The sequence below is a fragment of the Pelobates fuscus genome, chromosome 3, assembly GCF_036172605.1.
Source record: "Pelobates fuscus isolate aPelFus1 chromosome 3, aPelFus1.pri, whole genome shotgun sequence".
In the NCBI taxonomy this organism is placed as follows: domain Eukaryota; kingdom Metazoa; phylum Chordata; class Amphibia; order Anura; family Pelobatidae; genus Pelobates; species Pelobates fuscus.
In genome coordinates, this window is record NC_086319.1 from 155076608 (window position 1) to 155089409 (window position 12802).

Consider the following 12802-nt stretch of genomic DNA (forward strand, 5'->3'; position numbering starts at 1 on the left):
TACGGAATCTGTTGGCGCTATATAAATGCCAATAATAATAATAATAATAAACCAACTGCTGTGAGACATAGTATGTAGTTAGCGAGAGAGAGCAGTGTCAGGCTCAATTTATCACTTGTATATGAGAAGAGATGAGCACGGAAGATGCAAATATTCTCCATAGAAGCCAGGGTTCAATAAAATCCAGACTGGGGCAGATGGCTGATATTTTTCTAAAGTAATTTATTTGGTTTTATTTCATTCGATAATAATAATAATCAGTGTCATCATCACTGGTGTTAATTCTCCATAGATCTTCATTTAGTGAGGAGACAAGGATATTGCAATTGTAGCGTAATATTTTTATCTACTAGCTACAGTATAAAGTAATGCTCTAATTTAGCTTCTTATGTAAACAATGATTAGCAAATTATTCGAAAGAATATTAAAAGGGAGTATGATGAAAAAATATATAATTTGTGCTTACCAATTTAATTCTAAATTGGGATGACACCAAACGCTTCACTTGCAAAAACAAAAGAATAAACTGATCCATAACAAGAGTACTTCATAAAACAATAATAAGAACATGTTCTGTATTATAGAAAGTATTCAGACATCAAGGGACTTAGTTAAAGGGACACTTTAAACACCAAAACAAATTTAGTTTAATGAAGAGGTTTTGATATATACATTATGTCCCTGCAGTCTCACTGCTCAATTCTCTGCCATCTAGGAGTGAAATCACTTTGTTCATGCAGCCCTAGTCACACCTCTCCTGACCGTGACTTACACAACCCTCCTAAAGACTTCATGTGAAGAGAGATCACATTTTTAAACTTCCTTTATTGTGCAGTGTGTTTTATTTAGAATTTCATATCTTCTTCTCTGTTAATTGACTGCTAGAGTCTGCAGCAGTCTGCTGTGTGTGATTAAAGTTCAATTAACAGAGCAGCAGATAAGAACGTATAAAGTGAAAACACTGTGCAATAAAATTAGATTTTGGCTGTGTGATTCAGAGCCAGCAGAGGTGTTTCATAAATAGAAACAAAATTGATTTAACTCCTAAATAGATGAGAATTGAGCAGGAGCATGATGTATACAGCAAAATTGCTTCATTAAGATAAAGTTGTTTTGTTGCCTAGATTATTACTTTAGAGGGAAGCAAAATGGTAAAATTGAACTCTGTTTTTTAAAGTGTCCCTTTCACGGTACACACTAAGTAGGTTCATTAGGTTTAAAGTTTTCAGGTAGAAATGTTGGCAAATGTATATATTTTAATATAAAGCCCTTTAAAATGTTGCCACCCTCTGTGTCATCGAAAACCGTAAAATAGAAGCAAGAAAACAATCTCCAAGGCAGTCTCTTGCTTACTGTCACACTCTTACTCCCCCAGGTAGGCATTTCTTATGCTTGCTAGGAGAGTACAGGATGTATTGACACAGACATGCTAGCAATGAATGCAGCATGTTGGTGTCAGCATGGACAATGGTCCTGCATTGTGTCACTGCAGATAAGTAATGTTATAATAGCTCTCAAAGCTACTAAATTTATAATTTTCTCAATAATAATATAGACTTATGTGAACAGGTTCACTTTAAAGGAGCAATATAGGATCAGGAACACAATCATGTATTCCTGACCCTATAGGGTTAAAACCACCATGTAGCACCCCTGGTGCCCTCATGCCTCCCTAAATATAGTAAAATCGTACTTGTATTCAAGTCTGCAGCTGCTTACATGTCCCTGTTTCCTTTAGACCTACCCACTGCCTGCTGACATCAGCAGAAGTGTTAGCCTGATCCATTCACAATACTTCCCCATAGGATTGGCTGAGACTCACAAAGAGGCAGATCAGGGGCAGAGCCAGCACAACTCAAACACAGCCCTGGCCAATCAGCATCTCCTCATAGAGATGAATTGAATCAATTAATCTCTATGAGGAAAGTTCAGTGTCTGCATGCAGAGGGAGGAGACACTGAATGTTTGGATGCATTTTAGGCAGCCATGACCCAGGAAGGATCTCTAACAGCCATCTAAAGAGTGGCCAGTGAAGTTATCACTAGGCTGTAATGTAAACACTGCATTTTCTCTGAAAAAAAACAGTGTCCACAGCAAAAAGCCTGAAGGCAATGATTCTACTTACCAGAACAAATTCAATAAGCTGTAGTTGTTCTGGTGACTATAGTGTCCCTTTAATGTTGTACAGATAATGTTGCCTTCCAAGATCCTGAAACAGCATAGCTGACTGCAGTTTCAGGTAAATCATTCCCATACCAGGGAGAGACTACACCACTCTGCAACCTCTCCTTCTGGTCTATGACATCTGATCTTATTCACAAACACCAGCAGGGACAAAGCTTACTTTAACTGATATCCATTTAGCATTTAACTGATGTAGGGTACATGCTATTTCCAAACTAATCGTATTGCTGTCATGAGATCCCTTAAAAATAGCTGTGACCCTTCCTATTCAGTGCAGTTTCAATTTGGTCACAAAAGAATACAGTGAACCCCAATTGAATTTTATCAAACCGAAATTAATTCAGACAAACTAAATTGGCCATATTCAGAGCTTAGTTAATAAATCACAATATTTTATTTCTCACTATGCGCTAAAATATATGCCTGCTTCCTATTAGATATAATTATGTACACCCCACTTATTAAACAAGATATTTTGTTTATTAATCATGTCATAAGCAATTCACATGATCAGATCTCTCTTAATGCAAAAAACATCTAATTTGACTGAGGATGAGTTTCTACACCTTTTAAATAATTCATTTCTTTTAATTACAAGCACTAGGCAGAATGTAGACAGTATCTCTAATTCATGATATCAGCAGTGGCTTAGATGATATTGTATACCTGGTGACAGCACTAGGTTTGTTTCCCCTTGTATCAAGAGTGACCTGGTATGCTATTTTCTTGACGCAAATACAAAAGACATACCACAAAGTGACACATTAATGGGTCTGGGGTCTTAAGAGTCTTATGAGCTGGTGAATAATATTGTATAATATTGTAATGTAGATTGAATCGAATAATATTGTACTGTAGATACAGAACATAAACAGTAGTTTATGGTTCCTGGGTTACAGAAGGGTAAATATAGATGTCCAGATGTATATTTTCTAAGTAATGGAAAGTGTCTATTTTATAGTGGGCAGTTAATCAGGTAGGAAAAACTAGGGTCATTAAGTATTGTGACTGCAACAAGGTCATAATATAGTTTGTTTATTTATTTATTTATTACTGGCATTTATAAGGCGCCAACATGTTCGGCAGCGCTGTACAATTGGAAAAAAGACAAACACAATAAGAACAGACCGATACAACAGGTAGAGGACCCTACCCGTAAGCTTATAATCTAAAGGTTGAAATGCTAACAACACAATTTGCATTTTTAACATATCCACATATATTTAAAACTTCTATTTCATAGGCAGATGACCTGACCTGTTCTGTGTATAGCAACTCATTAATTAATTGATTTGGGTGCAACAAATCTTTCAGATTACATATATCATAAATAAGTATTTTTGTTATACAATTAACAGAATAGTATATGTAAGGTATATGCTCATATACCTTACCGATTTTGCATTACAGTATTATTTAAAACTCTGTTAGATATATGTCTATGTTTTTTTGTTTCGTTACTGTCTGGTAGTGGAGGTTTTAACTGTGCTTCTTTTTCCCCATCAGCAGAATCTGCATGTAATTCATTCTATAATAGGACCACGCAAATAGTGTATGAAGACCAGTCTGGTAAAAAAGTTGCCCGACTAAGAGAACCCCGGGATCTATATGGAGTGTCATCTAGCAGCTTCCTCCATATGGCAAGATGGCCGTTAGAGTGTGAAGTGCTCAAGGAAAAAATTCATCACATTGGTCAGTTGACTTTATCAATATTAATAGTATTTATTTATTTATTCCTAATGTCAGAGTATAACTGGAATGTACTTTTAAAATAGATAATATATAATAACAGCAAATATGTTCTAACTTAAAGGAACACTATAGGATCAGAAACACAAACATTTATTCCTGACCCTATGGTGTTAAAATCGCCATCTAGCCCTCCTGGCCCTCCATTTTCCATAATATAGTAAGATCATTCTTTTAGTTAAGTCTGCTGCTGCTGCTGCTGGCTCTGCCTTAATCTGCATGCTTTGCTGACATCATCACAAGTGATTCTATGAGCCAATCACAATTCTTTCACATTGGATTGGCTGAAACTGTCAAAGAGGCAGACCAGGGGCAGAGCCAGCTCAAGCCAAACACAGCCCTGGCCAATCAGCATGTCCTCATAGAAATGCATTGAGCAGAGGGTGGAGACACAGAGCAAGCACCTCTAGTATCCATCTGAGGAGTAGCCAGTGGAGGTATCCCTAGGCTGTAATGTGTCTTTTCTCTGAAAACACAGTGTTTACTGTGAAGAGCCTGAAAGGAATAAAGCGCTATGAATTTACTATACTTAACTAGAAATAATACACACACAAACACACATATAACTTACGTGTGTGTGTGTCATATATGTAGATATAATACTATGTAAGCATACAGTACAAGATGATATATTTTTTAATTAAATACTCAAAGTGAAGCCAACTTATTTTCCGAAAGGACCAAGTCAGATGTACAAACTTGTAATTGTATTAAAGATTTCTGCTAGATACCACATAAAAAAAACTTTCAGTAATTAGTTTCTTTCTTTGAAATAGAAGAGATGATCGAAAACTACAGGGTATGAGCTGAGGCTCTCGGGATATGTCAGAAATCATTTAAAGTGCAGTATATATGTGTCTTTCTGGCAGAAGAAATGTTATCTGCTACAGCAACAGAATCCAAAATGACTTGCAAGAGTTATTACAAACCTAAATATGAAAACAGGAGGAGAGGATTGCATCTCAGGGTTTACACAAGAGTAAATATTTTTTTTAAAAAATCCTAAAATTCTGTTTTAGTCTCTGCCTTAGAGATGCCCAAAAGATAGATCCCCAGCTGTTGCAAAACTACAACTCCCATGATGCTTTTAATGCATGTGGGGACTGACCAATTTACCACTGCTCTGATCTACCTGTTTTATACTTTACGTGCATATTTTTAATGCATACTCATTCCCATTAAGAGAGTTTGAATATATAGATGTTTCATTTGAATCCATGGCTATCTATATTAGGATTAGCATTGTTGTTTGAGTTAGTTAACTTGACCCAAGGTATTTTTGCAGTTTTAATACAAGTTACAACTGAGAAATAAATTCTACTCCAAAGTAGCTAAAATTAGAAAAATGTCCTCTCTAATTTCCAATCCATCACATTTAGTCTAAATTATATATCTCAATTGTAAACGCAATACAACTTAGAATTAAGATTAAAATGTGAACTAATGATTTAGATTGAATATGGGTTGAAACCATATTGTAATGAGAGTTATAATAATTTCAAATTGAAATTAAGCAGCTAATAACACATCAGCCGAAAAGTGCAAAATCTCGAGTAGACCAGGTTGGCAGCTTGGTTATATTCTATATTTTGCATTTATCATGAAAAAAAAAGATATAGATTACAAAAAAGGGGATTCAAAATCAATAAAAATGTGCATAAAAGAAACTTGTACTTGTCGTTAATTTGTAGTAGAAACATCTAAATGTTTGCTTTATTCTATGGTTCTAAATAATTTTATTCGTCTTGGTGGTTGAACTTATTATTTTTTTACATTTTATTTTGTTAGAGTGGAGTCCATCCACTCCGGAGCCAATGTACAAAGCAACTGGCCTAGAGAAAGAACAGCTAAATGTGGATCCCTCAACTGCCAAAGTCATCTATCAGTCAAGGGAAGGTGGGTACCACTTCATAGGGGTCAAAGCACCTTCCCCTAAGTATTTTCTTTTCTCTTAGTAAAATCTCCTAAAGTTTATTAAACTATGCTTTTTGGTAGAGTACAAGTAATAACCAATGTTATGACATTCTTGTATGAGGTGTTACACACTAAGGGAGTCATTGCATTCTAGCATGTGGGACTCATGTTGGAACGGTGTTTAAGGTAATTGCAAACCAGTGGCGTACTAAGGGGGGGGCGGGGGGGGCGGTCCGCCCCGGGTGCCATCAGGCAGGGGGGTGCCACCAGGGCTGGCCAGGCTTGCTATTCTGTGAGCTGTGTGGCTGCACCGGGTGCCGTAGCAGCAGGGGCGCCGGGCAGCCAACACAGCTCACAAGCAGGGGCTGGAAGCAGGAAACCTGCACGGAGATTTGGGGGCGGAGCTAAAACGGCCGTGGGGGCGGAGCCAAGCCGGATGCGGGGGCGGAGCTAAATGCAGCCTCATACTGCTGCACACAGAGAGAGGGGAAGCAGGAAGGGGTCCCTGCTTCCCCAACTACAGCACAGGAGGGACTGAATCCACTCCTACTCCAGCCCAATCTTACTGTAAGTGAGAGAGTGTATGCTGTGTGTAACTGTGATTGTGACTGTGTGTGCTGTGTGTAACTGTGATTGTGACTGTCTGACTGTGTGTGAGTGTGTAACTGTGATTGTGACTGTCTGACTGTGTGTGCTGTGTGTAACTGTGATTGTGACTGTCTGACTGTGTGTGAGTGTGTAACTGTGATTGTGACTGTCTGACTGTGTGTGCTGTGTGTAACTGTGATTGTGACTGTCTGACTGTGTGTGCTGTGTGTAACTGTGATTGTGACTGTCTGACTGTGTGTGCTGTGTGTAACTGTGATTGTGACTGTCTGACTGTGTGTGCTGTGTGTAACTGTGATTGTGACTGTCTGACTGTGTGTGCTGTGTGTAACTGTGATTGTGACTGTCTGACTGTGTGTGCTGTGTGTAACTGTGATTGTGACTGTCTTTGACTGTGTGTGAGTGTGTAACTGTGATTGTGACTGTCTGACTGTGTGTGAGTGTGTAACTGTGATTGTGACTGTCTGACTGTGTGTGCTGTGTGTAACTGTGATTGTGACTGTCTGACTGTGTGTGCTGTGTGTAACTGTGATTGTGACTGTCTGACTGTGTGTGCTGTGTGTAACTGTGATTGTGACTGTCTGACTGTGTGTGCTGTGTGTAACTGTGATTGTGACTGTCTGACTGTGTGTGCTGTGTGTAACTGTGATTGTGACTGTCTGACTGTGTGTGCTGTGTGTAACTGTGATTGTGACTGTCTGACTGTGTGTGCTGTGTGTAACTGTGATTGTGACTGTCTGACTGTGTGTGCTGTGTGTAACTGTGATTGTGACTGTCTGACTGTGTGTGAGTGTGTAACTGTGATTGTGACTGTCTTTGACTGTGTGTGCTGTGTGTAACTGTGATTGTGACTGTCTGACTGTGTGTGCTGTGTGTAACTGTGATTGTGACTGTCTGACTGTGTGTGAGTGTGTAACTGTGATTGTGACTGTCTTTGACTGTGTGTGCTGTGTGTAACTGTGATTGTGACTGTCTTTGACTGTGTGTGCTGTGTGTAACTGTGATTGTGACTGTCTTTGACTGTGTGTGAGTGTGTAACTGTGATTGTGACTGTCTTTGACTGTGTGTGCTCTGTGTAACTGTGATTGTGACTGTCTTTGACTGTGTGTGCTCTGTGTAACTGTGATTGTGACTGTCTTTGACTGTGTGTGCTGTGTGTAACTGTGATTGTGACTGTCTTTGACTGTGTGTGCTGTGTGTAACTGTGATTGTGACTGTCTTTGACTGTGTGTGAGTGTGTAATTGTGATTGTGAGTGTGTAACTGTGATTGTGACTAGGGATCGACCGATTATCGGTTTTACCGATATAATCGGCCGATATTCGTTATTTTCGGAAATATCGGTATCGGCCAATATAGCTACCGATATTGCCGATAATACCTCCTAGGACCGCCAGGCTCATTACAAGCCCGGCGATCCTGGGGGGGCCGGCAGCAAGCGCTGACTTACCCTCCCAGCAGCTCCTGCAGCTCCATGTCTAAATCTCGCGAGACCCGCGGCTGCAGAGCGTTGCCACGGGTTACCATGGCAACGCTCCGCGCGGCACTAAGGGACGCGAGATTTACACTGGGGAGCTGGAGGAGCTGCTGGGAGGGTAAGTTAGCGCTTGCTGCCAGCCGCCCCACAGTACTTAACAAGCCACCGGACCACCAGGGAATACTATATCCCCCCCTCCCTGGTAATAAGCAGGTGGGGGGGTGGGGGGGGGACTAAAAGAAACAAAAACAATACAATTTAAATATAAAAAAAATTATAATAAACATAAAAAATCCCCCCCTCCATTTTACACAAGTTACATCACTACACAAACACACACACACACACACTCACTGCATGACATACATACACACTACACAAACACACACACACACTGCATTACATACATACACACTACACAAACACACACACACTGCATAACATACATACACACTACACAAACACACACACACTGCATTACATACATACACACTACACAAACACACACACTGCATTACATACATACACACTGCATTGCATACATACACACTACACAAACACACACAAACTGCATTACATACATACACACTACACAAACACACACACTGCATTACATACACAAACTACACACACACACTGCATTACATACACAAACTACACACACACACTGCATTACATACACAAACTACACACACACAAACTGCATTACATACATACACACACACTGCATTACATACATACACACTACACAAACACACACTCTGCATTCACTATACACACACTACACAAACACACACTCTGCATTCACTATACACACACTACACAAACACACACTCTGCATTCACTATACACACACTACACAAACACACACTCTGCATTCACTATACACACACTACACAAACACACACTCTGCATTCACTATACACACACTCTGCATTCACTATACACACTCTGCATTCACTATACACACTCTGCATTCACTATATATATATATACACACTACACAAACACTCACTGCATTCACTATACACTCTGCATACACTATATATACACACTACACAAATACACACTGCATCCACTACACACACAGCTCCCCTGTCTAAATACACTTCATCCACTACATGTGGCATGTATATTTTGTGCATTTACCGTTAGAAAGAGTTTATTTTTTCAAAATGGTAAATGTACAGAATATCGGCAAGTTATCGGCTATCGGCATGAAAGTTCACAGCTTATCGGTATCGGCTCTAAAAAATCAATATCGGTCGATCCCTAATTGTGACCGTCTTTGATTGTGTGTGTGTGACTGTCTGTGATTATGTTGTGTGTATGTGTGACTGTCTGCCTCTGATTGTGTGTGTGACTGTCTGTGACTGTGTGTGTGTGTGTGCCACTGTGTGTGTGACTGTCTGACTGTGATTGTCTGTGTGACTGTGTGTGACTGTCTGCCTGTGATTGTGTGTGTGTGTGTGTGCGTGTGTGTGAGAGTGACTGTCTGTGACTGTGTGTGTGCGTGTGTGTGTGAGTGACTGTCTGTGACTGTGTGTGTGTGTGAGTGACTGCCTGTGACTGTGTTGTGTGTATGTGTGACTGTCTGCCTGTGATTGTGGGTGTGACTGTCTGTGAATCTGTGTGTGTATGTGTGACTGTCTGCCTGTGTGATTGCCTGCATGTTTGACTGTGCCTGTAACTGTGTGTGAGTGACTGTGTCTGACGGTCTTCGCCCTGCAGTGAGCCGGCAGCCAGGATATGATGTCATCGCGGCCTCGGCATCATTACAGGGCGTGCGATGGACCTGTGCAGAAAGAGCACAGAGATCCCAGCAGCAACCACTGACCACCAGGGACTGAGGATCCACTCCAGCCCTTCTAGAGCAAGGTAGGGAGGCAGGGTGGACCTCTTAATGATTAAATGTGTGTATGTATGTAATATTTGTGTGTGTGTATGTGATTGTGGGTCAGTGATTGTGTTTGTGTAAATCTGTGATTATGTGTGATTGTGTGTATCTCTGCGTATGTGTTTAGTAGATAGCTCCCTTATTTCCTGTCCTTAAATATTGCAATCCCACATAAGGATAACAAATAAGGGATTTATCTGCTAAACAACTGAAAATAAGAAAAGGGCATTTTTTTATCCTTTATCTGTTTAGTAGATCATTCCCTGAATTGGTGCCCGTATGTGAGATTTCCATATTTAAAGATACCAAATGAGGGTGCTGTTTAGCAGATAGTTCCTTTAATTGGTGTCCTTAAATATGGCAATCCCACAAAGGATAGCAAATAGAGGAGTTATCTGCTAAACAAAGATTGCAATTAAGAGGTGTCAGCCAGCCCACAACAAGAAATCTGGGTGGCTAATGTGAATAATATGCAAATGTGTAGTCAGATGCCAGCATGCAGAACACAGCATGCTGGCATCAGACAGCCAATGGCAGCATATTACCCCATCCCCTAGTGAGAAGTTTTACTGCTCCCCCTCCTGTTTTGACTGTGGTATCTTATGTGCCCCCCCCATATATATTGTTCCTAGAGTCGCCACGATGTCTGCATGTGTGTCAATGTGTATCTGTGTGTGACTGTGTTTTGTGTATATGTATCTGCATGTGTGTATGTCCGTGTATGTGTATATGTGCAGACATCTAACAATCTCGCCAACACTACACACAAATACACTCATGAATTTCAACGTCAACACTACATACACACCCCACCATTATATATAACCATACCACTGCATTCAAATACCACACAACACACAAATGCATGCTTGCATTCAAACGCCAACACTACATACAAACACACCGCTACATTCACTCGCATATACTCCATACAAAAACATGCATACATTCAAACACACAAACACTGCGTAGTGCTAAATACATAAAAAAAAAATTGGTTGTTTTTATATTTAAATTTGGGGGGGGGGGGGGGCAGGGGGGTGCCAAAAATAGGACCCGCCCCGGGTGCCAAATGCTCTAGGTACGCCCCTGTTGCAAACCAAATTGTATTCTGAATACAGATGCAAACTCAAAATCAGATCAAATAATGTGGAATGATTTTGTATTGGTAAGTAGGAAAGAGATCTATTAGACAGGAAATTAGACTTTACTGTCTATTACTCCACTTTCACTAGTAATCAGTAAAATGTAATCATTTGTAAAATCCTAATCCAAAAATTGCGAGCCCATGAAATGTGAATTTTTCTAAATATTTATTATTGTAAATGGTTTTGTGGTTCTTTTTAACTCCTTCCCTCCTTGTTACATGTTTAATTTTGTCATCTTTCATTTTTATCTGTATATGGTATCTGAAATACTTCAAGATAAGGGACACCATATTGTCTTTACAACTTGTTATCTTTTCAATATTTCCTTATAAGGTCAATTAATAAATGAATAGCAAGTTATGGAACTATAAACTGATCAGCCGCAACACTGACAGGTGATGTGAATAACATTGACTATATCATTACAATGGTACCTGTTAAGGGGTGGATATATATTAGGCCGCAAGTGAACAGTCAGTTTGTGAATTTCAGATGTTGGAAGCAGGAAAAATGGGAGAGATAAAAGAAAGTGACTTTGAACAGGCCCAAATAATGATGGCTAGGCACGTTTTGTGGGGTGTTCCTGGCATGCAGTGGTTAGTTCCTACCAAAAGAGGTGCAAGTAAGGACAATGGGTGAACCTATATCATGGTCATGGGCGCTCAAGGCTCATTGATGCACGTGGTGAGCGAATGGCAAGCCCGTCTGACCCAATCACACAGATGAGCTACTGTAGCGCAAATTGCTGAAAACCTTAATGCTGGTCATGACAGAAAGGTGTCAGAACACACTGTGCATGGCGGTTTGTTGCATATGGAGCTGAATAGCCGCAGACTGGTCAGAGTGCCCATGATGACCCCTGGCCACATCCAAAAGTGCCTTCAATGGGGTCGTGAGTATAAGAACTGGACAATAGAGCTATGGAAGAAGGTTGCCTGGTCTGATGTTTTTTTTCGAGCAGGTGGATGGCCTGGTGCTTCTTTACCTAGGGAAGAGATGTCAGCAGGATGCACTATGGGAAAAAGACAAGCCTGTGGAGGTATGTTATGCTCTGGGCAATGTTCTTCTGGGAAACCTTTGGTCCTGGCATTCATATGGATGCTACATCCACATGATGTTACATGTACCACCTTTCCAAGAGATTGTTGCAAACCCTGTACCCTGTACACTCCTTCATGGCATCTGTTGGATATGCTGAAACTACAGTCACATCTCGCAACTTGCAAGACCTAAAGGATCTACTCCTAAGGACATGTTCAGCAGTCTTGTGGAGTCCATGCCTCAACACATCAAAGCTGTTTGGGCAGCACGAAGGGGACCTACATGATATCAAGTAGATGGTTTTAATGTTGTGGCTGATCACTGTATGACCCTGGGCCGCAATTTGTAGATATTAGTGGCATTTTAACCCCTTAAGGACCAAACTTCTGGAATAAAAGGGAATCATGACATGTCACATATGTCATGTGTCCTTATGGGGTTAGGCATTTGATTGACAATAATATAGCATTTTGTAGGTGCAGACTATTTTTGTTGTGATGGTTGAATAAAAATACAGACAGTTCTTTTATGTGCAAGTATTCAGTCTGTCTGTGTGATATGTGATTTAGTCTCAATTCTCCCGATCACGGCAGCTCAGCACTGTCAACACGTGTTTGGAGAACTGAGGGAAAATTCACAATGACCACCTGTTTGAACACACTCACAGAGCTAAATTCAGTGCATTTTAAGTCAAACATGAACACTGCACCAACGCTCTGTGTATGGGCAACCCTGACTGTGGGCATGCATGTTGTCCATGATGCTATTAACTTTACCCAGCCTACAC

The 12802-nt window shown here is 40.3% G+C and overlaps 1 protein-coding gene across 1 annotated transcript in view; it reads left to right on the forward strand.

Moving 5' to 3' along the window:
* AGBL3 (AGBL carboxypeptidase 3) overlaps nucleotides 1–12802 on the forward strand; it is a 143510-nt gene that overhangs the window by 40982 nt on the left and 89726 nt on the right. Inside the window, exons 4-5 of the mRNA XM_063447552.1 lie at nucleotides 3691–3876; nucleotides 5722–5829. Of these exons, the coding sequence (XP_063303622.1) occupies nucleotides 3691–3876; nucleotides 5722–5829 (294 nt within the window). The remainder of the gene's footprint in view (nucleotides 1–3690; nucleotides 3877–5721; nucleotides 5830–12802) is intronic.